General features: G+C 48.6%; 1 protein-coding gene and 1 pseudogene across 1 annotated transcript; both read right to left on the reverse strand.

Annotated features, from left to right (window-relative positions):
- LOC120320056 overlaps window positions 1-10445 on the reverse strand; it is a 164849-nt pseudogene extending 154404 nt beyond the window's left edge.
- Window positions 1370-12007, reverse strand: LOC120320054 (rano class II histocompatibility antigen, A beta chain-like). The gene is made up of 6 exons (XM_039369477.1): window positions 11828-12007; window positions 7568-7840; window positions 2895-3176; window positions 2633-2746; window positions 2369-2392; window positions 1370-1759 (listed from the first exon to the last, which is right to left on the reverse strand). Exons 1-6 carry the CDS (start codon window positions 11919-11921, stop codon window positions 1746-1748), a joined length of 801 nt encoding a protein of 266 aa, XP_039225411.1. The 5' UTR covers window positions 11922-12007; the 3' UTR covers window positions 1370-1745.
- Window positions 12008-27207: the final 15200 nt, after the last annotated feature.

Below are 27207 nucleotides of genomic sequence, written 5' to 3' on the forward strand. Positions count from 1 at the left end.
TGTGGATTATTTTTAGTAAGCCTCTCACTCTCATCTTCCTGGGAAACAGCTAACTGCTAGTTTGACTGTCCATTCTGCAAACTGCTGGTTCAGTTCCTCTGAGCAATAAATCCTCAATCACCAACACATGACTTTGTTTATCTTAAGGAAGTCTGGTCTCATTATTTTTTCTGCAATTGATACATTTGGTGTTGTCCCTTTTCCAGGTACCCACAGGTCCTCTTCCAAGGGAGGGGGTGTTATTGACAGAAGCCCAAGTCTTCTCTGTGTTTGAGACAGTTCCTCCACCGACCTATTCTTTATGTGCCCCAGATGAGGAATGGAAGGGAAAAAAATCAGCCCTTGGAGATTGATGCCAGGGGAATCCTGCAGAAGCAGTCTGGATGGCTTCTGGAGGGGGCAAGGCTCAGTGGGAGAGCTATCTAGGGGCATCTAGGGGTGCTGGGGAGAAGGGAGGGGTCTTCCACTCAGAGTTGCCCCCTTGATCTTTCCTCTCTCCTGCCGAACTGCTCTCCCTCCCCCCTGATGGCAAATGTCTCCTACACCAGGAATGGCTTCGGCTGGACTTTCTGCTCTGGCCCCAAGAGGCCCTGGGGAGGACACCCTTCCCAACACCCCCTGCCCAGGAGCCCTCAGACCAGGGAGATGGACATCAGGGCGACCTTTCCAGAGATCAAGGCCATTGGCCACAGGACCACTCAGGGCCTTTTCTGAGGGGGGGTCTCAGATGAGCTCCAGTTGGGGGCCAAACGTGAGACTCTCACAGGACTCCCTCTGCTGGAGACCATCAGGTCAGGATGGGGTCCTCCACCCAGGACATGAAGCAGGAGGACCCTCAAACTGTGCAGGAGACACTGCTCTAGGGGTCTCCTCTGCCCAGAGGGAGGGGGCTTCAGACCCAAAGGAAGTAGGGGCTGTGGAGTGGCAGTGGTGATAGGTGGGCAGTCCTGGAAAAGGCCTCAGGTGGAGGGAGGGAGGTGCTGGGTGCTAAAATGGGGCAGGACCCTCCAGTTGTGAAGGAGAGAAATGGCACAAATGGCTGGGTGAGTGTAGGGGGAGTCTCAGGTGTCCCCCAATGGCTCCCCACAAGTGCTTGAAGGGGACCACTCCTTCTGGCATCTTGGTCCTCAAAGGTAGGCTTGAGGGGAAGCAGAGAAAGGGGGCCTCCGAGCAGGAGGAGAGTCCTGCCCCTTCCCCTCCCTGGATCTGTCAACCCTCCTCCCAAACCAGTTTTGACTTTGGACCTGAAGTAGCTGGGATGGTTGATCCAGAGGCAGGGGAGGTGTCAATCTGGGGAGGGGAAGGGGAGAAGCAACAACCCTCCTGCGGGGAAGAGGGAGGAAAGAGGAGGAGGAAGAGGAAGGAGGAATTCCAGGATTTTTCCTACAATGTTTATTCTTTTATAGCAAAGCGAAGGGAAGGGATTCGGATGAAGAGTAATGAAGATGAAGCTGCTGTGGATTTAAAGCCGGGAGAGATTTGGGTGTCTGGACTGACAAGCAAGTCCAAAGTCCCAGGGGTCAGTCTAGATGGTCTCCACCGCTCCCTCACAAGAAAGAGAGGCCTTCAAAGGAAAGCCAGAGGGGTCTCAGCAGGAAAAGCTCCAGGCTGCCATTCTCCTCCTCCCCCCAATTTAAAATCTTGACCCTCCATTTTTCAGAGGTTGCAAAAGAGAGTCAGAAATTCATCAGCTAATGGAAAAAAGCCCCTTCCTTTCCCACCAGGAAGCAGGAAGGACGGCAGGATTAATTCATGAGTGCTGTAGAAAAAAAGAGATGGGGAGAAAATTAGAAAATAAAGTGAAACCAGTGTAAATAGCTTATTATTCCTCTCTTTCAGCCACCCCCAGACAGGCCCACATTGCAGGGGGGTGGTTGATGGGTGGGAACAAAGTGAGGGAGTTTCTCCCCCCTTTTTTTCAAAGAGGAAAAGGATGCAAAGGACCAGCAATTCATCTCCAGAGGCTTATGGAATTTTTCCCAATTAACTTAACTGGGAGGTTAATCAAGAAAGGAGGTCTCCCTCCCCCCAGACATTTCATATTAACAAAGAAGATGGGGCCAGGATGGGGAGTGGTAGCAAAGCTGGGTGTCACTTTGCCAGAAATTGTGTGAAATGTCACAAGGAGACTTCCCTTCTCTTTTGCAATTACCCAAAACCTGGAAACTTCCTGGGCCAGATTTTAGTGTTTGTGTGTGTGTGCTTGTTTTTCATTGCACTGTTTTCAGGTCTCTGTAATGAAAAGCTGCCCAAAATTTCAAAAAATTGTGTTATCCACATCTAGGATGTTTTGTTCGGGCACATTTTTCTTTTAAAGGATCAATTGATGAATATTAAAGAAACATCTATAACTTGACGAGAAACTCACCTGCAGGAGGCTGGATGGGAATTGCTGGAATGAGAAAAAGACCCAATCAGGACCCTTCATGGGATGGAGGACTCAGGGGGGGGGGCTCCCTATCGATAGCCCATAATAGGTTGCAGGATGCTCACTTATACAGTAGACCCTCAAAGAACAGAATTTCCCAAGCAAATCTCCAAGGGGGCCTCCTTGCCATCTGCTAAGCTTGCTGAGAGGCCTCCCCTGGATGGTTCCCTCCCCACAATCTCTCATCCAGCCCCCCAGACTCACCTTTCTTGCTCTTCAGGTGGAGGGAGAGCCCCATGGCAAAGAAGATCACCCCGATCACGGCTGCCACAATCCCCGTCCAGAGTTTGCTCCTGGCAGAATTGGAGGATCGGGGCTCTGGGGAAGGAGAAGGAGCCTCACTGAGTAGGGGGATCAGGGCCAGCTTCCCCCCCAGGAGGGTCCATCCCAGCTCCCCCCACAGGGAGGGTCTCTCCCCTTTCTAAGGGCCGGAGGGGGTCCCCAGAGGGGGAGGGGAGGGGCTCACCCCACTGGACGGTGATGGGGGCCTCCAGGCTGGCATGCTCCACATGGCAGGTGTAGACGTCCCCTCGCTGGGGCTGGGTCTCCAGCATCACATGGAGCTGGTAGGTCCAGTCTCCATTCTGGAGCTCCTCTCCGAAGGCCACACCCTCCTTCTCTGGCTGCCCATTCTTCAGCCACCGAACCTCAATCTCCACAGGGTAGAAGCCCCTCGCGATGCAGAGGAGGATGGTGTTAGGGGAAGTGGGGTCCAGCTTGGTGGGGGAGATGGAGATGGTTGGCTTGGCTGGAGGGGAGGAGGGGGAGAAGGGACATGGGGGGGAGACAGAGGAGGGGCCAGAACAGGAGACCAAGTTGGTTAGTTCAGGCCAAGAGCCCTTTTCAGTTTTGAAAATATTATTTGTTTTAAGTCATTTCCAAAGCAAATTGCAGCAAGAAATTAAATGGGATCCTGAAAGATGGAAAAACATAAATCGTTCCTGGTTGGGATCAGTTTCCATCATCAAATTGCACAAGTCCAACAGAAATAAATACTGGAAACGCCCCAAAACAGAAGGAATTTCCTGCCAGATGTGTGGGAGACGGAAAGAGACCCAGAAGATGGGGAAGACACACAGCATGTTTTGGAGAATTGCAGGGATCCCATTCAAAAGAAAACCACATTTTAAAAAAAAAATAGGTAGAATACTGGAACATTTATTTATTTATTAAATTTGTTTGCCACCATCTCATGATAAAATGACTCTAGGCAGTTTACAGCAGGGCTTTTCAACTGGTGGTATGTGTACCACCTGTGGTACATGAGCACATGACAGATGGTATGCTGCCCTGCCCAGCCAAGTGTAGTGGGGGAATGAACGAGCCAGCACAGGCAAGGACTTACTGTGAGAGAGTCTTCTGGAGCTGCAGAGTGGCTGGGGCGAGGCAAAGGCCCCAGGCTCACTTCCAGCTCACCCCCTCTCCCATGAGAAAGGAGGAGGAGGGTGTGGAGACAGGAGAGGCTATAAAAGGAGGCAGTTTGGGTCGGGAGAAGGAGAGAGAGAAAAAGAAGCAGCCTTGGGAGGAGGTGGAGTCAGCTCTAGCTGCACAGAATGGAAAGAAGGAGGAGGGTGGGGGGAGGAGAGGAGATCAAGCAGGCCGGCCACAAGTGGATCTACAACTTCTGTGGCAGCCACCTGTGCTGGCAGCCACCAAGAGGCAAGGAACGTAGGGAGGAGGAGTTGCTCTCCATGAGGAATGAAGAAAGGCAGCAATGAAGAAAGGCAGCAAAGAAGAAAGGCAGCACTGGCTGGAGGTGAGACAAGGAGGGAGATGGAGAGTGGAAGGATTCTTTTGTGCTTTTGTGACTTTGAAGTTCTGGGATTTGTGCATTGGGGATTTTGTGTTCTTAAGGAGTGTTTGGCAATTTCTATTTGGCTGATGGCTGATGTGTCATGTTAGCTTCTACTGCTCTGCTATTGTTATGTGTAAGTTTTGCTGCAAGGGATTTTGAAGTATTTTTCTCCTGAATGGATTTTGCCTGTACTTACAAATGGAGACATTTGGGGAGGCTGCCTTAGCCAGCAGCCATACTTACTACATTTTTTTTCTTCCTTAAGTACCAACTGTACTCCTTAACTTTCCTTTTTAGCCAGTAGCTAATTCTTAAAGGGGAATGCGCCTTTTTAAGCTAGTTCCCTCAATGGCTTGTCTTTTCTGTCTCTGGTGGCTTTTCCTTGTTCAATGAATATATGGAAGAAGGGAAATTGGGGGGGGGGGTCAAATTCGTCCTTCAGAAGGAGATGGGAATGAGAAAGAGGGAGGGAGGGAAGGAGGGATGGAGGGAGGGAAGGAAGTCCCGCCTTAGCACTTAGCCACCAGCAGCCCTGCCAATGACTTTGCTTGTCAAAAGGTTGCAGAAGGGGATCACATGACCCTGGGACACTGTGACCATCATAAATATGAATCCGTTGCCAAGCATCCAAATATAAATCACATGACCCTGGGCATGCTGCAATGGTCATAAGTGTGAAAAATGGTCATAAATCATTTCAGTGAAATTGCAACTTTGAACACGGGGTGGGTTTTTTTTGGTCATCAAGTTTTTGACACCTTGCTAGGTAGTACTCGAATATTGCCATGTATCCTAAAAGTGGTACAATCAGTCATCAATAGGTTGAAAAGCCCTGACTTACAGCATTAAAACATTAAAATCCTAACAGATAAATATTTCTATAGCAATCAAAATGGAATTCCCAGTCAAGATAAAATTATAGTTAAAAGATGGGGAGGAACAGGAGGTGTGAGGGGGGAGGGGGGATTGCCTCTGAATGCAACAACTACCTCCAGTGTGAGGCTCCCCATGAGGACCCCCTGATTTTGAGCCAGGTTTCGCCTAATCTGTACTTGAACCTTTGGTTTTTTCTGCCCAGGTTCCCCCCCCCAACCTCTCCCTGCAGCTTCCGGCCTCCCTCCCAGCCCCATTTCCCCTGGGGAGGGAGGTGGGGAGGGGTCCCACCCTCCTGCTTGGGATGGGGGGCAGGGAGGGGTCTAGGACAACTCAGCCAACTCAATGCAGTACAAAAGTTACACAATATGGAAGAAATGGAGAAAGAGAATCAGGAAAGGAAGGAGGCCGAGGGAGGAGGAAAATGAAATGTGAAGGACAAAAATTTAAAAAACATTTTTAAAATTATTTTAAATAATTAAATACAATTGTTGAATTGTCCTGCAGTGAGTTGCCCCATTCCAGACAGGGAGGGGGGAAAGGATCTGGGGGGGATCTTGGGGAAAGGGAAGGTGGGGGCAGTTGGTGGCTGAGGAGATTAGGCAGATCCCAGGATCACAGAAGAGCCTTGGAAGGGATCCCTCTTGATCTCCTCCTTCAGCAAATGGCACAACTCTTAGGTGGATTAATGGGGGGGGGGCTGAGTGAGCCCCCCAAGAGGGTCCTTCTTAGATCCACTCCAGATCAGAGAACTTTTGCTAGCAACGTTTCTCTCCGTTGAGGGATTCTCTGTTGAACAGCTCATTATATAAAGTTTAAGAACATGCAATTTTTAAAGGTTTGGTTATTTGTAATTTAATCCTGGGATCCGGTCGGGATTTTTTTATGAACAGTTAATTATCCTCCTAGGTTTGCAGTTAAGAATTTAGGAGTAAAGATGAATTCCAGACTGAATATGCGGAGAACAAAATCTGTGTCGGTTCCCCTTAAATATTCCATAATTTCTGGAAGGAGCAGATGCCCAGCATCTCCCTGTAAAATGCCTTTTTCTCTTGGGATTTGGTGGTTTTTCTCTCGTGGAAGAAAGATCTTATTTAATTCTTTGGTAGCATGTTATTTTGGGAGACCCTGACAACAACAAATGGCAACCACCGCAGATGAAACACTTGTTTTGCACAATGAAACCTTATCGGTTGATAGAAATAAATAATAATAATATAAACAAATAAAACTAGAACAACAAATGTACGCAATTTGCCAGGAATCTGGAACAGGGAACTAAACAATCTGAGGCTTCAGGACTGAATGAAGGCCCGAAATTCAGTTTTAATGTTTGTGGGGGTTTTTTGAATCTTTGCCCCCAAATGAGGAACCTTCCCAGATACGAAGAGGGAAGCGATTCGGCTGCAGGTGAAGCCGAGTCTGTGACCAAAAAGGGGGCTTCAGGGGGGCTTTTCTCCCAGACCCCCAACATTGGATGAACAACTGACTCTGAATAAAGGATAAAAAGAACTGAAAGAAGGACAGGGCCCAGCAGACGAAAGAGCCTTCCCTGATTCCCTTTTCCAGATCTTTGGAAGTTCACTTTTTATCCGGAAATCCCAAAGGCCCCAGAGGTGAAAGGAGCCCCTCCCCCACTCCTGGCCTTCCGGAAAGGGGGGAAATGGGGCTCTGGGGCTTTGCTTGGGGGGGGCAGAGAGGAGGAAGAGGCAGCCGTGGGGCTGGTCAGCCTTCTGAAGCCAACCCCCCCCCTTTCATGGATTTTTATCACTGGATTTTAATCATTCCTGCCTTTTAAATCTGAAATTCTATAGATGATTTTGGTGGTTTTATATTTTATGTGTACACCATGCAAAGTCCCTCTGTGGGGGAGATGGAGAGAGAAGGTTTCAAAAGTTGATAAGTAAATCAATAAAGAAATGTTGATTTATTAATATAAAATATTATATTGAAATATTATATAGCATACAGATTATCTTGAAATATATCTATATAGTGGGCAAGAGAGAGATCTTGCTGGATTCCAGCCCCCCAAAGAAAAATATAATATTTGGTATAATTTTCTGGAAAGAAGTTTTTCTGGGGAGGGGAAACTTTGGACCGTGAGAAGAGAAGGAAGATGATGGGACCCATGGGAAGGAGAGGAATCTATTTCTTCCCTTTGGCATGATTGATTGTCATCCTTGTAGAATTTGAAACTTTTAAAAGATAATTTATTTTTTAACCTTATTTTTTATACATTTTTATTTAGGGGTGATGTTATATCGTGCACCATCCAGATGAAGGGATTAGGACTATCAATAAATAGCAATAAATATGAATAAATACCAATGAATAAATTCCGTAGATCGGAGAGCACAGAATAAAAAAGGGGCAAATCTTTCTCCGGGAGAGTCCTAAGAAACGAAAGGAAAACGGGGGGGGGGTCCCTGCTTTTCCACCCCCCGTGGAACTCCCCCTCCCCCACTCACCTCTCCGGCCAACTACAGAATTCCTCTGGAGACCCTCGTAGTTGTGTCGGCAGAAGCGATCCACGGAGGCCTTCTCGTACTGCAGGTAGGTCTTATCGCTGTTCCACTTGTCCACACCGGGCTGCCCCAACGGAGTGACGGCCACGTATTTCCCGTGGTCGCTGTCGAAGCGGGAGATCTCCTGCCGGTCGTAGAACTGCCGCTCCAGGTGTCGCACCCGCTGCGTCCCGTTGGAGAAATGGCACTCGGTCTTCCACTGGGCCAGGAAATGGGCTGTGGGGGGGGGGGTGGAGCAGAAAGAAAGAAGAGAGCCCTCAGGAGGGACTCCAGGGCCCATGGTTCCCAGCAGGGGCGGAGCGACGGGAAGGCGGAGGGGCGGGAGACCTGCCGCGAGGGACTGCCGGAAGGCGCCCCCTAGAGAAGGGATGGGGAACCGTCGGTCCCATCGGGATTCCCCCTTGGTGGGGGTCTGGAGGGGGGAGGAAAATGAGGGAGGGGGAAAGAGGGACCCCCCTCCATGTCCCGAAGGTGGAAAAAGGCAGGCAGAAGTTCAGCCGGTCCAGCCCTCCGTCCGCCTGCAGGGAACGCTGGATCTCCCCCCCAAAGCGGCAGAAAATATGGGGGGAGGGAAGAGACCCCCGTCTGGGCTGGAGGGGAAATAATATCCAAGCTTCTCTCTCCCTCTTCCTTTTGGGAGCAGAAGGAGGGGGTCACAAGAAGGATACCCACACCCATGCTCCTGGGCTCTCCCCCCCTTCAACTCCCACCTTCCCTTTTCCCCTTCCCCCCATCTTCAGCCCCACGAGCTGCCTTTGGATGCTTTTCGAGGCCTCTTTTCTGTCCCCCTCCCCCCTGCAGCCCCCCAAGACCACCTCAAAGGGAGGGGCTCCAGCCGCCTTCACTAAAGGGGGAGTTTGCAGGAGCAACTCAGACCCCCCCCAATATCCCTCCCAATAGAGGCGGAGAAGGGGAGGGAGGGGAAGATTTCCAGTCTTGGGGGCTGCAGCTTTAGAGGGGTGTCCAGGGGGGGTTGTGGACTTCCTTTTTCGCCCCCTCCCATGAATCTGAACCACCGTCCCCCTTTCTCTATGTGCCTGGAGGGGTGGACTAGATGCCCCTTTAAGCTCCCTTAAGGCGCCCCATGAAGAGACCAGGCTGGGTCTGCGGAGATTTCCGAAAGGCTGAGGGGAGCCGCGGGGGGAAGCAGGGGGGGCTCTCCAGAGACCCTCCCTCCCCCTGGTCTCGCTTGGCCCAAAGGGGCTTTTCCAAAAGGCAGCTGGACTTTCCTGGGTTTTCCCTTGAAGACGTTTCGCTTCTCATCCCAGAAGCTTCTTCAGTTCTGACTGAATGGTGGAGGGTGGAAGGACGGATATTCCTTGCGGTCATTTGGTCATTTTGAAAGCCGGTCCCTGGTTCTCTGAGGGGCCTTGAGGACCCCCAGGGGTTTATCTGGGCCCTCAGGGTCCCCTGAATTGGGGGGGCAAAGGGGTGGGGAGCCTTGGTGGGGCTGCTGAAAGGACCCCGTTGTAGGCAGGAGATAGGGGGTCCTTTCCCTCCCCCCACTCTTTGGAGGGGGACTGCTCAAGTTTGACCTAGATGGCTTGGGGGTCTGGAGATCTTGGGGAGAAAAGAACCCACAAATTCCCTAGTTACCCCCAAATTTTCTTTCCCATCAACTTCACCCCTACTGGCTGACTTTGCGTGATTTGTGGGTTCAGCCCTATTTTCTGTCACCCTGGAGCCCCCCAAGACCATCTCAAAGGGAGGGTCTCCAGCCCCCCTCACTAAAGGGATAGAGTAGAGAATTTAGGGGAGCAATTCAGACCCCCCCAATATCCTTCTCCCTCAGTTCCCCCCTCCCCTCCAGGTCCCGATTCAGCAATGGGGAATATGGGGTGGGGGATTCTGGGTCTCCTCCCCAAATTGAGAGTCTCCCGCAAGAAGGAATCCAAGCTCAACTCTCCCCTCCCCTTAAAAAAATGGAGATTCAGAAGAAAAACTGAGGTTGCAAAAACACTTTTGCCAAAAAAAACCCTCTTTTTCTTATACTCTTTGCTGGCCTTTGTGGATTCAGGTCTGAAAATGCCTCAGTTTCCCTCTTTCGCTTTCTGTCTCCTTCCTCGTTCAGTGCAAGAAACTTCGGGGCTCAGGCGCTAATTCGCGGTGCGCGAGGTCCCCCTCCCACCCAGCCACGGGGGGCAGAGAGGGAGTCCAGCTGCCTCTTATCCCATCTCGGCTGCCTTCTCACGACCCTCGCCCACCTCGGCCATAATTAGGGAACGGGGGCTCCATCTTCGTCCTGCGGGGGAAAATGCGGCGAGGGAGACCACGCGGAGATCGAGGCACCTGCAGTCTCCCGCCTCTCTTGCCCTCGACCCCTTTTCCCATTTCTGGGGTCGCAGCCCCTTCCCCCCCTTCCCCAGGGACACTAACGGCCCCTCCCAGCCCCTCTCCTCCCCCCTCCGAGCCCCCTCCTTACCGGGCGTCTCCTTCCCCCCTTCGCTTCCGGGGATCCGGGCCAGCGCCCCCGCCAGCAACAGAAGAGGGACCCCAACGGAGCCCATGGACGCCGCCCCACCAGCGCCCCCAAAGAGCGGGGAGAGAGACGCGGAGGCTCCCAGCCCCACAGGCGGAATTGGGGGGGTCTGGTTTGGGGGGAGGAAGCGGTTCCTCGGACTTCGTAATTGGGAGGGCCCAGAAAAGCGGAAGGACCAATGGGAATTCTCCCTTCTTCATCGTCATTGGTCTCCGGGCAGAGCCTCCCTTGAGTTCATCCACAGGAGGAGATAGTGCGAAGCCGAGAGAGAAGCGGAGAAAGTTGGAGGGGAGGGGGAATCCCTTCAGTCTGGGTGGGGGGGCTGCATTTTAGGGAGGTGTTTGATACCAGCTCCGGAGAGGAGAGGAAGCGGCACTCGCACGTCCCCTGGGACAGGAAATGGGCTGCGGGGAGGAGGAGGAGGAGGAGGAGGAGGAGGAGGAGGAGGAAGGGGATCAGGAGGGATTCCAGGGCCCATGGTCCCCAGCCTCCCCTCGAGGAGGGACACAGGCTTGTCAGAGGAGGGGAGGGAAACCTGCCGCGAGAGGCTACGGGAAGGCGCCCCCTGGAGGAGGGATGGGGAACCGTCGGTCCCAGAGGGATTCCCCCTTGGTGGGGTCGGGAGGGGGGAGGAAAATGAGGGAGGGGAGGAGCTTAGTGAGGGATCCCCCCATCTTCCCAGGGTGGAACAAGGCAGGCAGAAGTTCAGCTGGTCCAGCACTTGGTCTAAGTGTCTGCAAGGAATGTTAGATCCCGGTGGGGCCTCTTTGCCCCCCAAACTGGCAGGAAATATGGGGGGAGGGGAGAGACCCCCCCCTGCGCTGGAAGGAAAGGAATATCCAAGCTTCTCTCTCCCTCTTCTTTTTGGGAGCAGAAGGGAAGGGGGGGGGTCACAATCAGGATACCCACACCCATGCTCCTGGGCTCTCCCCGCCCTTCAAGCCCCACCTTCCCTTTTTCTCTTCCCCCCTCGCCCCCATCTTCAGCCCCACTAGCAACTTTTGGATGATTGTCGACGCCTCTTTCCACTCCCCCGTCCAAACAGACCCCCCTGCAGCCCCCCCAGATTGTCTCAAAGGGAGGGGCTCTTAGGGGAGCAATTCAGACCCCCCCAATATCCTTTTCCCTCAGTTCCCCCCTCCCCTCCAAGTCCCGATTCAGCAATGGGGAATATGGGGTGGGGGTTCCGGGTCTCCTCCCCAATTCAGCGTCTCCCCCAAGAAGAAATCCAGCTCAACTCTTCCCTCCCCTTAAAAAAATGGAGATTCAGAAGAAAAACCGAGGTTGCAAAAACACTTTTGTCAAAAAAAATCTCTTTTTCTTATACCTTTGATGGCTTTTGTGGATTCGGCTCTGAAAATGCCTGTTTCCCTCTTTCGCTTTCGCTTCCCGTCTCCTTCCTCTTTCAGTGCAAGAAACTTTGGGGGTCAGGCGCTAATTCGGGGTGTGCAAAGTCCCCCTCCCCCCAGCCACGGGGGGGGGGTCGAGAGAGGGGCCCAGCTGCCTCTTAACCCACCTTGGTTCCCTTCCCGAGACCCCTCTCCGTCCTCCTGAGGGAGGGGGCGGAGACCACGCGGAGATCGAGGCTCCTGCAGGCTCCCGTCTCTCTTGCCCTCGACCCCTTTCCCCACTTCTGGGGTCCCAGCCCCTTTCTTCCCCCCACCCTCAGGGGCTCTGACGGCCCCTCCCAGCCCCTCTCCTCCCTCGACGAGCCCCCTCCTTACCGGGGGTCTCCTTCCCCCCTTCGCTTCCGGGGATCCGGCCCAGCGCCCCCGCCAATAGCAGCAGCAGCATCAGGGGGAGCCCAGCGGAGCCCATGGACGCCGCCCCACAAGCGCCCCAGAGAGACCAGAGACGGAGACGCGGAGGCTCCCAGCCCCAGAGGCGGAATCGGGGGGTCTGGATTGGGGGGGGGGGAGGAGGGGGCGTTTCCCTCGAACTTCGGAACTGGGAGGGCCCAGAAAAGCGGAGGGACCAATGGGATTTCTCCCTTCTGTAGCGTCATCGGTCTCCGGGCAGAACCTCCCTTGACTTCGCCCGATAGAGGAGATAGTTCGGCGCAGTGAGAAGCGGAGAAAGTTGGAGGGGGGGGGCAGGAACAATCCCTTCAATCGGGGTGGGAGGGGCTGCATTTTAGGGGGGCGTTTCATGCCAGCTCCGGAGGGGAGAGCGGACTTCCTATTGCGACCCCCTCATGATTCTCAACCAGAGCCTCCTTTTTCTAGTGTGTCTGGAGGGGTGGACTAGATGCCCTTTCAGTTCCCAGAGGGAGCCTAGAGCAAAGTGGAGGCAGAGCTTGAGCGCTCCTCCTGGGCTAGAGGCAGGAGTCCTTATTCCACAACCTTCTTCTTGAAGACCTCCAGGGATGGAGCCCCCCCCCCAATTCCAGATTCCATTGATTGATTGGGTCTCACGGCCTGGAGATCCCTCCCGATCCCTTCCAGGTCGGATCCCCCTCGGATTTCAGCTCCATCAATCGGACAAAGAATTCCCAGGATGAGCAGGACAGAATTCCCAATTCCTGCTTTTCGCTCTTTGCCAGGGAAGGCAGCATTTTGACTGCCGGGAGGGGGGCAGGAAGGGAACGTTGTGGGGAGAGGAATCCGCCCTGGGACTCGGTCCTCGGGATCCAGACTCTGAGATGAACTTCCAACGGGTGGAAACTCATCCAGGAGAGAAGCAACTAGGAACTGAGGAGAAACTTCCTGACAGTGAGAACAATTAACCAGTGGAACAACCTGCCTCCAGAAGCGGTGAATGCTCCAACAGTGGAAGTCTTTAAGAAGAGACTGGACAGCCATTTGTCCGAAATGGTGTAGGGTTTCCTGCCTGAGCAGGGGGTTGGACTAGATGACCTCCAAGGTCCCTTCCAACTTTACTACTACTACTACTACTACTACTACTACTACTATCATCATCATCATCATCATCATCGTTCTTCTGAATAGGAGCTGAAGGAAATATTTTGCCAAAAAAGAAGAAACAAACATCCATATCCAGGGACACGGACAGGATGGATAAGAGGATCTGAGCAGATTTTCTTCCTTGTAAAAATTCTCAGTATTTAAGAAGGATGGAAGGATGGACGGATGGATGGACAGTATATTACAAAAAAAATGAAATTATAATTTATGTGGAATTTTAATAGAAATTCTCTGCACTTCAGTAATTCTTTTCCTTCAGATATAGGATGACAGCCTTACCCATTAAAGTCTGAAAACCTTCCCCCCCCCCCCAAACTCTCCCCAAACAGACATTCTGTTTCTTTTGTTTCCTTCCATCCAGAGAAAACCTTTTTTCTCGCCTTCTCTGGGGATTCGTGTTCGGGGGAGTTCCGCAAAGGCGGGTCGGGCAGAGCCTCCATTCCCGGCTCTGCTCCGAAGGGCTTTGGGGGTCCGGAGGGGGCCCGGATCTTCCCGGGGACGGGGGGGCTGGAGGGCTCAGACTCCCCCCTGGCCCAGCACCAGCCCCGCCAGGCCAGAGCCGGGTCCCCCCCCCGCAGCCGAAGGAGGGCAGAGTTCGAATCTGCCCCCCAGTTGCGTGTCTGGACACAGCCGGTCGCCCAAAGTCTGTCCCGGATCCAGGCAGCCTCTGGGGGGAGGGAGGGGCCCCCATCGCTCGCCTGACCCGGGCAGAACCTCTGGGCTCCTTTCCTGCTCCCCCCCCCAAATATTGTGGTTTTCTCCCAGTTCTCACACACACACACACACACACACACACACACACACACACAACTCCTTCCCACAACCCCCGAAGAGGCGCCTGAGTCCCGCTTCCTCACCCCTCCCGCCCCCGGCCTGAAGCGCTGGGCTCCCCCGAAGCGGAACCGAGGAACCGGCCCTGATCCAGCAGGCAACAAGCCCGGATTCTTCCCCAAACCAAAGTCATATCAGGTCTGTTTCTTTGGAAGACTTTAAACGTTAAAATATGAAATTGAATAGCTGGATCAGGAAAGGGTAGAAAGGTCCAGAACGCAGCCTGGCAGTTGAGCGAGGGCGGGCTCCTGCGTGAGGCGATCTGTGCTCTGATTGGTTGCTGCAGGTGTAACGGGGGAGTTTCCCTTTTTCCCGCCTTTTTCTTCTGTGGGCTCTGTCGCCTCTTTTGTGATTTACCTCACGATTTACCTCAGGATGTAGTGATATGCCTGACTATCTTATCTGCTGCAAATATGGATATCAAATATATTTATTGATGTAAAACTACAAGTTTGTGTCAGTGTCTCCCACTTCGTTTGAACGGCTGCCGCTCAGTTCCTCAACATTAAATCTTTTTAGTTGTGCCTTCCAGTCCTGGGTTTCATTCCACTAAGTTTTCAGGAATTTCCACAATGACACACCTGCCTTTAGGTTTCAAGTTCACCCTGTTTATTTCTTAGTGTAGCGTTCACCCTGTTTATGCCTTGGTGTAGCCTTGGTGTAATTAGCATCTGAGTCCGTTTTGACAGACCCTGTGTTTGGTTTCCACATCCCCTCTCTTTTCTGCCCAAAGTTTCAAAAATCTGCTGTATCCACAGCAAGGAGGTTTTGTTCAGCAACTATTTTTTTTAAAGGAACAATTAATGAATGTTAAAGGAACATCTATCAGTTGAGGAGAAACTCTCAGGGCAGGAGGGGAGGGGCTCACCCCACTGCACAACAGTTGTGTATACACAGCCAGCTACACAAAGAGGGTCCCAGATCCAGGCAGCGCCTGATTAAAGCAGAACTCCTGTCCTCTTTTCATGTTTCCCCAGGAAGATTTTGATTTTCTCTTCAATTCCTCCTCCCCCCCCCAGCCCTCCACACCCACCCACACAAACACACAGAGGAACTTTGTTTGTTTCCACAACCCCCAACAGCTGGAGAAGTGCTGGAGTTTTGCTTCCCTTCCCCACCCCCGGCCTGAAGCGCTGGGCTCCCCCGAAGCGGAACCCAGAAACTGGCCCCGATCCATCAGACAACAAGCCCGGATTCTTCCCCGGGGCAGCTCCGGGACTCTCCCGCTTCTCCCCGCGGCTGAGTCTCCGGGTGGGGCGGCCCCCTCGGTCCTCTGCCCTCCCGCCTCCTAGAAGAGATTTAGGGGTCCCTCCCGACCCCCGAGGAGACCCCGGACAGCCCAGGGAAGAAACCGACGGAGGGTTGGAGAAACGTCCCCGGAGGCCCAAAGGACCCAAAGGCTCCGATTCTCCCCCTTCATACGTTACGGGGAGACTGGGCTCTCTGGGGGGGGGGGGAGAAAGGGAGGCTCTGATGCCGGGAAAGAGGGAAGGAAAAAGAGGAAAAGGAGGAGAAGCAGGGAGGGGCTCTGTTGCAGTGGGGGGAGAGGGATGTTGAGGGAGGACCTGGAGGAGTGGGGGAGGGGTCTCCCCAGGGAAAATCTGTCCATGGGGGGGGGTTAAACGTTGACACCAACTTGACAGCAGGTAACCATCATTAGTCTGTCTGCTTAAAGGAGATCTCCGGTCTTTTCCCCACCAGTGAAAGCGCTGGGGATGGTGAGGACTAAACAAGGGTTCATTTCATGGCTGTTCAGTTACAAGGGCACTGAAAAAACTGACTCTTCTTTTTAAACTTTTTTATTGTTTTTAATGTTTTTTTTAATAATTTCACGTGTATACCTGTGTTTAGCTTTGTGTATCCAACCCAGTCACTTGTTCTGAGATGGGTGGTTACATAAATTTCATAACTAGATGATATAGATAGTAAGGGGGGTAGAGATAGATAGAGAGAGGAGAGAGAGAGAGAGAGAGAGAGAGATGATAAATTATAGAGAAGATACAGATAGGGAGAGATAGATAGATAGATAGATAGATAGATAGATAGATAGATAGATAGATAGATAGATAGATGAGATAAGATGATAAGATAAGATATAGAGAGATAATATAGAGAGAGATGTAGAGAGAGATGATAGAGATAAGAGAGGGAGAGAGTGGGAGGGAGAGAAAGAGGGAAAGAGGGAGGGAAGGAAAGAGAGAGACAGAGAGAGAGACAGAGAGAGAGAGAGAGAGACATCCTGGGATTTCCAGACCGCTTCATCCCAGGACTAGCCTGGACTGGCCTTGCAGAGTTTCTGAGATCAGCCCTGCTGAGGGAGGGATTTTCACCTGCTGACGGGGAGTCTTTCCTCTCTAGCTAATCTGAAAAGCTCTCTTCAAAAGTGGTTGAAGAGAGAAACTAGCACAGTGGTGGTGAACCTATGGCATGGGTGCCAGAGGTGGCACTCGGAGCCCTCACTGTGGGCACACGTGCCGTTGCCCCAGCCTTGCCTCCCCCTGCGACCCCCTCCTCTCCAGCAGCCCCCCTGAAGGAGAGTCGCCCTTGAGTGTGGCCCACATGGAGCAGCGCAGACAAGGACATGGCAGCCAGGCAGCGTAGACAAGACTCTGCCCTCACACCTCATCATGCACTTGATGCTGCAGGGTGCAGGCAGAGGGTGTGGCTGCCATAGCGCTGATGGGCTGCCTGGGCAATCTGCAGCAGGCCCTGGAGGTGGTGAGTGGTCCTGTGGGTAGATGGGTGGGGGATGGGGGGCAGAGTGGGGGGGCAGTTTTTGGGCACTCGTCTCTAAAAGGTTCGCCATCACTGAAATAGTGTATCCATAACATGACTCCAAAGAAGGAGCTGCTTCTTCTTTACCCGTCATATAAAGTGTTTGATTTCATCTTCCAAAATACGTTCTCCTTGTGGCACACTGATCAAAATGGGTGAAATAATAAAATAAGTTAATTCCCATTTTAAAAAGCATGCTTTCAAACCGGCGCAAAGAATGGCAAGAACACTGGATTAAAAAAAACAAACAATGTAAAACAGAGTTAGGGGGCTCTTATGGGAAACAGAAGGAGACCATTTTTCCTAGGCAGCAAAAGGAGGGAAAGAAAGGGAGCAAATGGATCAGTCTCTAAGGAAGGATTTGGCCCGAAGGCTTTGAATTAAGGTGGTTAGGAGTCTCCTGGCCTTTCTCCACGTTTGATTTCAGTGCCCAGGGGAGACGCCCCAGATGGGAAGCATCCAGAATCTGCTGTGCAAAAATATAACAGAATAACAGAATAATACAGTTGGAAGGGACCTTGGAGGTCCTCTAGTCCAGCCCCCTGCCCACAGAGGAGACTCTACACCACTTCAGACAAATGGCTGTCCAGTCTCTTCTTAAAAGCTTCCAGTGATGAAGCGACCACAACTTCTGGAGGCAAGCAGTTCCACTGATTGTTCTCACTCATAGGAAATTGCTCCTTAAATCCAGATCTTTCCTTAATAAATTTCCATCCGTTGCTTCTCGTCCTGCCTTCAGGGGCTTTGGAGAATAGCTTGACCCCCTCTTCTGTGGGGCAGCCCCTCAAACAACTTCGATCAGCTATCACGTCACCCCTAGTCCTTCTTTTCTCGAGACTAGACAAACCCAATTTCTCAACCTTTCCTTATGTTTCAGCCTCCGCCCCTCCCTAATCATCTTTGTTGCTCTTCTCTGCACTCTTTCTAGAGTCTCAACAACTTTTTTACATCGTGCTGACCAAAATTGGATGCAGTGTCCCAAGTGTGGCCTTACCAAGGCCTTGTAAAGTGCTATTAAAACTTCAGGTGATCTTGATTCTGTCCCTCTGTTAAGGCAGCCTAGGACTCTTAGGGAGATTTGAGTCCAGTGGGGCTGACCCTCTAGTTCCGTTCTCTGCTTTATGGGAGTCAAAGTTGACTGTTAGGTTCATCAGGAGCTTGTTTGATCTCCCACTAGGCGCCAAAAAATGTGTCCCAGTTGATGTCAGGGTGGTCAAAGTCCCCCATTGCTATTTTACTGTGCTTTCTCCATGCCTTAGCTAGTAAAAAGTTCATCTATTTCCTCTGTTTGGTTGGGTGGCCTATAGTATAAACCTAGGCCAGGGGAAGGCACCCTTGGCTCTTTTATGACTCATGGACCTCCCCCTTACTCCCCCCAAACCCCACATTTTTTCAATAACGAATACAAAAAATGCTGGAAGAGACAAACCTTTTCATTTTGCACTGCCCGCCCCCCCGAATTAGGTGCTAAAACTAAATTCCCCACCTTTGCCCTCAAATCTCTATCCCCATTAACACTTTGCTAAATATACTGCATGCCTGAAACAGCAGAGTTGAAAGGGACCTTGGAGGTCTTCTAGTCTAACCCCCTGCTGAAGGAGGAAATCTCACCATTTACCATTTCAGACAAATGGTTGTCCAATCTCTCCTTAAAAACCTCCAGTGTTGAAGCACCCACAACTTCTGGAGGCATGTTGTTTCACTGATTATTTTGTGAGGAAATTTCTCCTTAGTTCTAGGTTGGTTGAAAATCTTAAGTTAATTACTTACTTTGACTCTAAAGAGTCAAAGAATGGAAAGAAGGAAGGAAGCAAGCAAAGAAAACTTTTGCTCAATGTTGATAATGGTGACTGTGATGTTAGTGATGCTCAACAGCCCCCTCATCAGTGAGGAGGGGTCCTCCCTCAAAAGTCCTTCCAGGACTCCAACTTCATTGGCCTGTCCACAGCCTTCACAAGGACTTGAAACTCGCTGTCATGATCAGGGTTGGAATTTTCCTGCTGCTTCTACACAGAGCAACTAGTTTTTTAAATCTACCCGTGTTTAGCAAATTGGAGTATACTTGGCTTGTTTTGCAAGACTGTAGCCACAATCAGGAAGACCCATAACCTCGGCCGGCTGTGTTTGAAAGTTATCAGAAAGACCACAGGTGACCCGATTTTCCAGAAGTGGTTTGCCATTGCCTCTTTCCCAGGGCTCTGAGATGTTGGCTGGCCCAGGTTTACCCAGCTGGCTTTGTGCCCAGGGCAGGTCTAGAACTCATGGTCTCCTGTTACTAGCCTGATTCCTTGACCACTACACCAGACTGCCTCTGGTCATAGCCATACAACTCATTTAACTTGTCACTTTACCAATGGCTAAATTCTCATTTGCAACTTTTAATCATGATTTATTTTTGGAGGCTGAACCAATGAGTCAGTGAATTATGAATATTAATTTAGCAGGGACTAGCTGAACATTAATTAATAACAGAAATAAGCTGGAGACACTTTTTGTAAGGACCACATTCAGACAACATACTTCAGCAGGCTGGGTAAAATTTTTTTGCAGACACCCAACCTTGGGCAAAAAGACAGCTCTAAGTGCAGCCTCTGGAAAGCCTGTAACAAACCATGGATGACCACAGCCACCTCTCCTCCCCTTCCCTGGGCTCTCACCTGAGGGAAACCCACAAAGTAGGTGGCTGCATTTCCAACTGAGGCTTCCTCCCCTCTGGGGGTACAACTAGAGTTCAGTGAGACAGGGCAGGACAACATCATGGGCGAGAGAAGTCTTCTTCCACATCAGGCTGGCATTCAAAAGCAACAGCCAGAATGGGAGTCACTGAAGATTTGCTAGCCAGGCAGTGAGACTGGAAGCTGAGAACTGAACAGTGGGACAACTTTCAAATGATGGACCTGGGATATTGGTCATCCTATGGTCCTCATCCCCTTTATGGATTACTGCCTTGTCGTGGCGAAGGGGCTTGCGTAACTCAATCAAGCTATAAGCTATGCCGTGCAGGGCCACCCAAGACGGACAGGTTATAGCAGAGAGTTCTGACAAAATGTGATCCACTGGAGAAGGAAATGGCAAACCACTCCAGTATCTTTGCCATGAAAACCCCATGGACAGTACGAAAAGGAAAAAAGATATGATGCTGGAAGATGAGCCCCTCAGGTCGGAAGGTGTCCAATATGCTACTGGGGAAGAGCAGAGGGCTAGTACTAGTAGCGCCAGGAAGAATGAAGCGACTGGGCCAAAGCCGAAAGGACGCTCAGCTGTGGATATATCTGGTGGTGAAAGGAAAGTCCGATGCTGTAAAGATTTTTTCTCCATAGGAACCTGGAATTTAAGATCCATGAATCAAGGCAAGCTAGACGTAGTCAAAAAAGAGATGACAAGACTGAACATTGACATCTTAGGAATCAGCGAACTAAAAGGGACAGGAATGGGTGAATTTAACTCAGATGACCATCAGGTATACTACTGTGGGCAAGAATCCCTCAGAAGAAATGGAGTAGCCTTCATAGTCAATAAAAGAATAGGAAAAGCAATACTGGGATACAATCCCCAAAATGACAGAATGATCTCAATTCGAATCCAAGGCAAACCATTCAATATCACAGTAGTCCAAATCTCTGCCCCAACCACTGGTGCTGAAGAGGATGAAATTGACCGGTTCTATGAAGCCCTACAGCACCTTATAGAATTAACACCCAAAAATGATGTCCTTATCATCATGGGTGATTGGAATGCTAAGGTAGGAAGCCAAAAGATAACCGGAATAACAGGCAAGTTTGGCCTTGGAGTACAAAATGAAGCAGGGCACAGGCTGATAGAATTTTGTCAAGAGAATACGATGGTCATAAAAAACACTCTTTTCCAACAACCCAAGAGATGGCTCTACACATGGACATCACCAGACGGTCAACATAGAAATCAGATTGACTATGTGCTCTGCAACCAAAGATGGAGAAGCTCTATACAGTCAGTAAAAACAAGACCAGGAGCTGACTGTGGCTCAGATCATGAGCTTCTCGTTGCAAAATTTAGGCTTAAATTGAAAAAAGTAGGGAAAAGCCCTAGGCCACTCAGGTATGAACTAAATCATATTCCTGATGAATATACAGTAGAGGTGACAAATAGATTTAAGGAATTAGATCTGATAGACAGAGTGCCTGAAGAACTATTGATGGAAGTTCGCAACATTGTACAAGAGGTAGCAACTAAAACCATCCCAAAGAAAAAGAAATGCAAGAAAGCAAAATGGCTGTCTCAGGAAGCTTTGCAAATAGTTGAGGAAAGAAGGGAAGCGAAAGGCAAAGGAGAAAGCGAAAGATACACCCAATTGAATGCAGAATTCCAGAGAGTAGCTAGAAGATATAAGAATGCCTTCTTAAATGAACAGTGCAAAGAAATAGAAGAAAACAACAGAATAGGGAGGACCAGAGATCTCTTCAAGAAAATTGGAGATATGAAGGGAACATTTCATGCAAAGATGGGCATGATAAAGGACCAAAATGGCAGAGACCTAACAGAGGCAGAAGAGATTAAGAAGAGATGCAAAACTACACAGAAGAACTATACAAGAATGAGCTTAATGTCCCAGATAACCACAATGAGATAGTCATTGACCTCGAACCAGACATCCTAGAATGTGAAGTGAAATGGGCCTTAGAAAATCTGAGCAACAGCAAAGCTAGTGGAGGTGACAGTATTCCAGCTGAGCTATTCAAAATCTTAAAAGACGATGCAGTAAAAGTGCTACACTCAATTTGCCAGCAAATTTGGAAAACTCAACAGTGGCCACAGGATTGGAAAAGATCAGTTTACATTCCAATTCCAAAGAAAGGCAATGCCAAAGAATATTCAAACTATCGCACCACTGCACTCATTTCACATGCTAGTAAAGTTATGCTTAAAATCCTACAAGCTAGACTCCAGCAGTATGTGGATTGAGAACTACCAGAAGTACAGGCAGGATTTCGAAGAGGCAGAGTAACTAGAGATCAAATTGCCAACATACGCTGGATCATGGAGAAAGCTAGGGAGTTCCAGAAAAATATCTACTTCTGCTTCATTGACTATGCAAAAGCCTTTGATTGTGTGGATCACAACAAATTGTGGCAAGTTCTTAAAGAGATGGGAGTACCAGACCATCTCATTTGTCTCTTGAGAAACCTATATGCGGGTCAAGAAGCAACAGTGAGAACTGGACACGGAATCACTGATTGGTTCAAAATTGGAAAAGGAGTCCGGCAAGGCTGTATACTGTCGCCCTGCCTATTTAATTTATATGCAGAGCACATCATGAGAAAGGCAGGGCTAGATGAATCAAAAGTTGGAATTAAGATTGCCGGGAGAAATATCAACAACCTAAGATATGCAGACGATACCACTCTAATGGCAGAAAGTGAAGAGGAACTAAAGAGCCTCTTGATGCGGGTGAAGAAGGAGAGTGCAAAAGTTGACTTGAAACTCAACATTAAGAAAACCAAAATCATGGCATCCAGCCCTCTCAATTCCTGGCAAATAGATGGGGAAGAAATGGTGGTAGTGACAGATTTTTTTTTCCTGGGCTCCAAGATCACCTCAGATGGGGACTGCAGCCAAGAAATTAAAAGACGCTTGCTCCTGGGGAGGAAAGCTATGGCAAATCTAGACAGCATACTAAAAAGCAGAGACATCACCCTGCCAACAAAAGTGCGTATAGTCCAGGCCATGTTTTCCCAGTTGCAATGTATGGCTGTGAAAGTTGGACCATAAGAAAGGCTGAGCGCCAAAGAATTGAGGCCTTTGAACTATGGTGCTGGAGAAGACTCCTGCGAGTCCCTTGGACTGCAAGGCGTTCAAACCGGTCAGTCTTAGAAGAGATCAACCCCGACTGCTCTTTAGAAGGCCAGATCCTGAAGTTGAAACTCAAATACGTTGGCCACCTAATGAGAAGGAAGGACTCACTGGAGAAGGGCCTAATGCTGGGAAAGATTGAGGGCAATAGAAGAAGGGGACGACAGAGAATGAGATGGCTGGATGGAGTCACTGAAGCAGTAGGTGTGAATTTAAATGGACTCCAGAAGATGGTAGAGGACAGGAAGACATGGAGGAACGTTGTCCATGGGGTCGCGATGGGTCGAACACGACTTCGCAATTAACAACAACATGGTCCTCATTGTAAGGGTGGACCTGCCCATCCCATCAGCTCCCACTCCCACTCAACCCATCCCCCATTCTCCCTTCTAGGCCAAGCTGTCCATATTGACATCCCCCCTCCAGATAAGGAACATAATCTATCAACGATTGACCAAGATAAACCAGAATACAGGGACTCAAAACTATAAGCACTTGGAGGTCTTCTGCGGAGGACAAACAAAGCCTCAGAGATGGGAATATGACAGGAGTCATACCACACCAAGTGTATGAACATAATCAGAGGAACTGCCACAAGGTCCCCCTAAACCAGGGGTGTCATACTGCTGGCCAGTGTAGCAGATGCATAATGGCAAAACCGTGTGCATCCCATTGTTGGCAATTGAAAAAAAGTCATGATACATGATACGTGACATTGAGAGTTTGACACCTCTGCCCAAAACCAACACCTGGATGGTTGTGGAAAGAAATCAGATCACATCATCTAGTACACCGGGGGCTGCCACCATCTCAACTGCAGACCTAACAGCACAATTGTTTTATTTAAACCAAGAAACGTCAAAATTTAATGGCTCTCAATGTATCAATATGTAAAGACAACACAGAAAGTGTCAAAGAAACTAAAACTTCTATACAATTTTTTCTCTCTGTGCCAATGGTGCTATCCCAGACTGTCCCTTTCCTTCCTCTTAGCAAGCTCTCATTCAAAAAAAGATCTTTCTAGAACAGATGGCAAATGAAATTTTACTTCAGTTACAAGGAATTATAAAATCATCTGAAAATTAGGATGGATACATAGAGATCTCATTGAAAAGAAAATCCCAAACTCTTAATATTAGGCTGGGTTCAAGGATACTGAGTGCTTCCATGGAGATAAAGCACAGGCAGCACTAGAGTTAAGTGTCACCAACCTAGAGTGGCAGCAAACTCCATAACTCTGGGTGACCTTCCCTAGCAGCCTCTGGAGGCAGGAGACCCCATTGAAGGACAGCAGAAGTCACTTTCCTGCCTGTTGAACTTTCTCCATCCAGCATGACTTTCTGGGCATGTCCTAACAGGAAGGACTAAGACCACTAGAGAACACTGCCCCAAGGGGTCTATCTGTGACTTTTCTCTAACGTGCTTTTCTCCAGCTACCCCTCCTTACATGGAAGAAGTTCAGGGTCCCAAGAGCAGAAGCTCCTTCTCACTGCAATCATCACCCTCCCTGTCTCTGAGACCTCTTCTCCTACATCTCCAGTGACTGCCTGTGATGTAAACATCAGACTGAAGCAACATGGAAGGGATCTTGCATCAGAAAAGGATAAATATCACAGTTAAGCTTTTTGTGGCTCACGTTATAGGACAGACAGGAACTGTGCACTTGAATATATTTTCTCTCTCTTTATTGGTTTCTCTGTTTGAATCAGGAAACCACTGGATATTCCAACCTTTCAGAGTACTTTGAATTCTAATTCTATTTTTAAAAAGAGGAAGGAAATTGATCCTGCCACATGAATTATGGACCTTCTGCTTCTGCTTCTGATGCTGCTGGTGTCCCAGCCACTCTCTGGGAAGCTGAGAATGAAGTGCCCACCGAATTTGGACCACCAGGATGGAGAAAAACCATGGAGCTATTATAGGCCAGGAGATCTTCTCATTGGTATAGTCATCTCTCCATCAGGAATAACACCTGCAACATTACCTTTCAACATGGCTCCTTCTAGTCAGATTCAGTTGTAAGTAATGCAATGGAGTTTCATTCCCTCCATTTGCAGTTCTAACATTCTTCTTTTTTTCTTGTTGTTTTACTTACTCTTATATTGCAGGATCTGACAAATTTTTTGAATCCTTTAGATTAACACAGCCTCTCTCTTTTGCCTTATTTTCTGAGAGTAGAACATGAGGCAAATGAAACCTGAAAGAAGTCCACATTATTTTGCTCTTTCTGTTCAATCCTAAATTCATGACTGGAATAATTACTTTGGTTGAAAGTAATGATTGAAATGGTACTAATTTCTTCTGCCCAACAAGTTCCATATTTTTATAACCGATTGATATGCAATGTCTGATTTTTAAAGGAATAGAAGATGACTTGTTTTTAGAACAGCTTCTCTGGGTCACTTATCAAAAGTCTCCTTCCTTTAATAGTGGTTCTTTAATGACTGAATTATTCTGGGCTATGAATATTAGTACTGCTAAAAACAATTTTATGTTTCTGATTTGTTAAACCTTTTTAAGGACTATCCCCATCCTCAACACTAACAATATTAAAGGGTGATGGGTGATTATCATTTGCCTCTAGTTTTGGATCAATATTGGCTTATCTTTCAGGTAGTTTGTAGAGAAAAAATGATTAAATGGAAAAAAAGTGTTGTTGTTGCTGTTGATGATGCTAATATTAACATAATCATGGTTTTCTACTAGTTTAAAGTATAGACAGTTACTACGTATGATTTTCAATATTGAACGTGTGAAGGAGAATCCCCAGCTGCTGCACAATCTCACACTTGGTTACAACATCCATGACAACTATGATAACACCATTGGCACTTCAGATGCCTTGATGGACATGCTCTCTACTGGAGAAGCCAATGTTCCCAACTACAGCTGTGGAAGGAAGGACAAGCTTTTGGCTCTTTTTGATGGAGCTATCAGAGACAGCTCCATCCAGATGTCAACATTAGCAGGGACCTACAAAGTCCCACAGGTTTGTGTTTGTCCTTCCCTTTCTGTAAAGTGAGTGGGGTGTTGGTGTGTAAGTGATAGATCCAACCGTGTCTTCTCTAGATAATTCTATATTATTTTGAATAATAATAATGATCAACTATACTTTGAAAGGCATTTTACTCGCTTCCAAGAAATTGTGCCAAGTTAATAATGCCCATCTGACAGCAAAAGCCTCTTTCTCCCAAACAACCCATCTCCTCTCTGAAGTGTAGGGCTGCAGAACCCCCCTAAGGTGTTTTTGTGGGAGGACTGTCCTCACCGCAACATCACCAGCATGAGCTTGGATGATGAATGGTTCCTCAGGAACAGAGTATTTAAGAACTGGTTCTGCTTCAAATAATCTTTTCACCATGGCATTTGTAAGTGTTATAAATAAGGATTGGGATATACAGTCGGGAGGAAAAAGGATCAAAGGAGACCTGTCTTCTCTTGACATAATCCCAATTGCTTAGAGGTTTCTGCTGCACACTTGTGAAGGCGAGGAGAAGCTCTGTGTTTAGTCAAAGGAACTTCTGTACAATATGAATGTGCAGCACTGATGGAAATCTCACATTTTTTACATAGTCTTAGCCAAAATAATGATATCCTCAATGATGACCAAATCTCAGATTTTTAAACAGAGTCCAATGGGATTCCCTTTCCTACTGATGATAAAATATATATGTATTATGAACCTTTAGAGGCCACTAACATTAACCAACCACTTTATTACAAATCTTCAAATATGTTACGCAATGTATCATTATTTTTTGCCCTAAAATGCTCGTGATCAAATTTATCATAAAAGGTTTTGAAGAGCAATATGGCCCCTGGAGAGGATTTTCTACCAGCTGAAGAATTCAGGAAATATCCCGATTGGTGGGACCCTCCATTGACAGATACATTTACACTTATAAATAATATCTGGCATACCCATTTTGGTCAAAGATGGTAATTGTAATTCCTATATATAATAAAGGGGAATAAAAAGGATCCTAGCATTTCCAGGCTCATTTCTCTAACAGATATTGTGACTAAAATATATGCAAAGTTCCACTTGAAAAGAATTGATAGTAGGTGGATGAAAAGTGCATTCCTTGTAGAAGAACCAGCAGTCTTTAGGCAGATGTGATCCATTCTTGTCAATTCTTTTGTCTTTAAACATCTAACTATAAAAATATCAGTCAGAGGAAATAATGGTTTGCTGCCTTTATAGCATTTGACACAGTAAACAAAGAAATATTATGGAAGAAATTGACTGCCCTTAAAATGGAGCTCAGAATGTTGATCCTACTCAAAGCCCTTTCTACAAGCCCTGACAGTGAGAAGAATTAATCAGTGGAACAGCTTGCCTCATGAAGTTGTGGGTGTTCCATGAATGGAGATTTTCAAAAAGAGGCTGGGCATTCATTTTGTCTGGATCTCTTGCTATGGGCAGGGTATTGGACTAGAAATATCCATGGTCCCTTCCATCCCATTTTTATTCATTTGTTTGAGAGTGTGTTTGGGGCTCAATGGAACCATGAGATGTAGGATTGATATGTACCAAAAGGTAAGACAAAGGTGTTACCAATATGACATTTGGGTTGTATGTGCTGTTAAGAGGAATTGGCTCCTATTCTCATAATGATTATCTGATTATGGATGAGTCAAAGTCAATAATTATGATCTTTGGGAAAGGACAGCATTGCCCTATAGGGCTAATCGATGAGGAGGCAACAGAGCAAGTTCACACCTTTTCTTACCTGGGGGAACTT

Source organism: Crotalus tigris, unplaced genomic scaffold, assembly GCF_016545835.1.
Source record: "Crotalus tigris isolate CLP2741 ecotype Arizona unplaced genomic scaffold, ASM1654583v1 scf7180000021153.787222678:297777, whole genome shotgun sequence".
Lineage (NCBI taxonomy): Eukaryota > Metazoa > Chordata > Lepidosauria > Squamata > Viperidae > Crotalus > Crotalus tigris.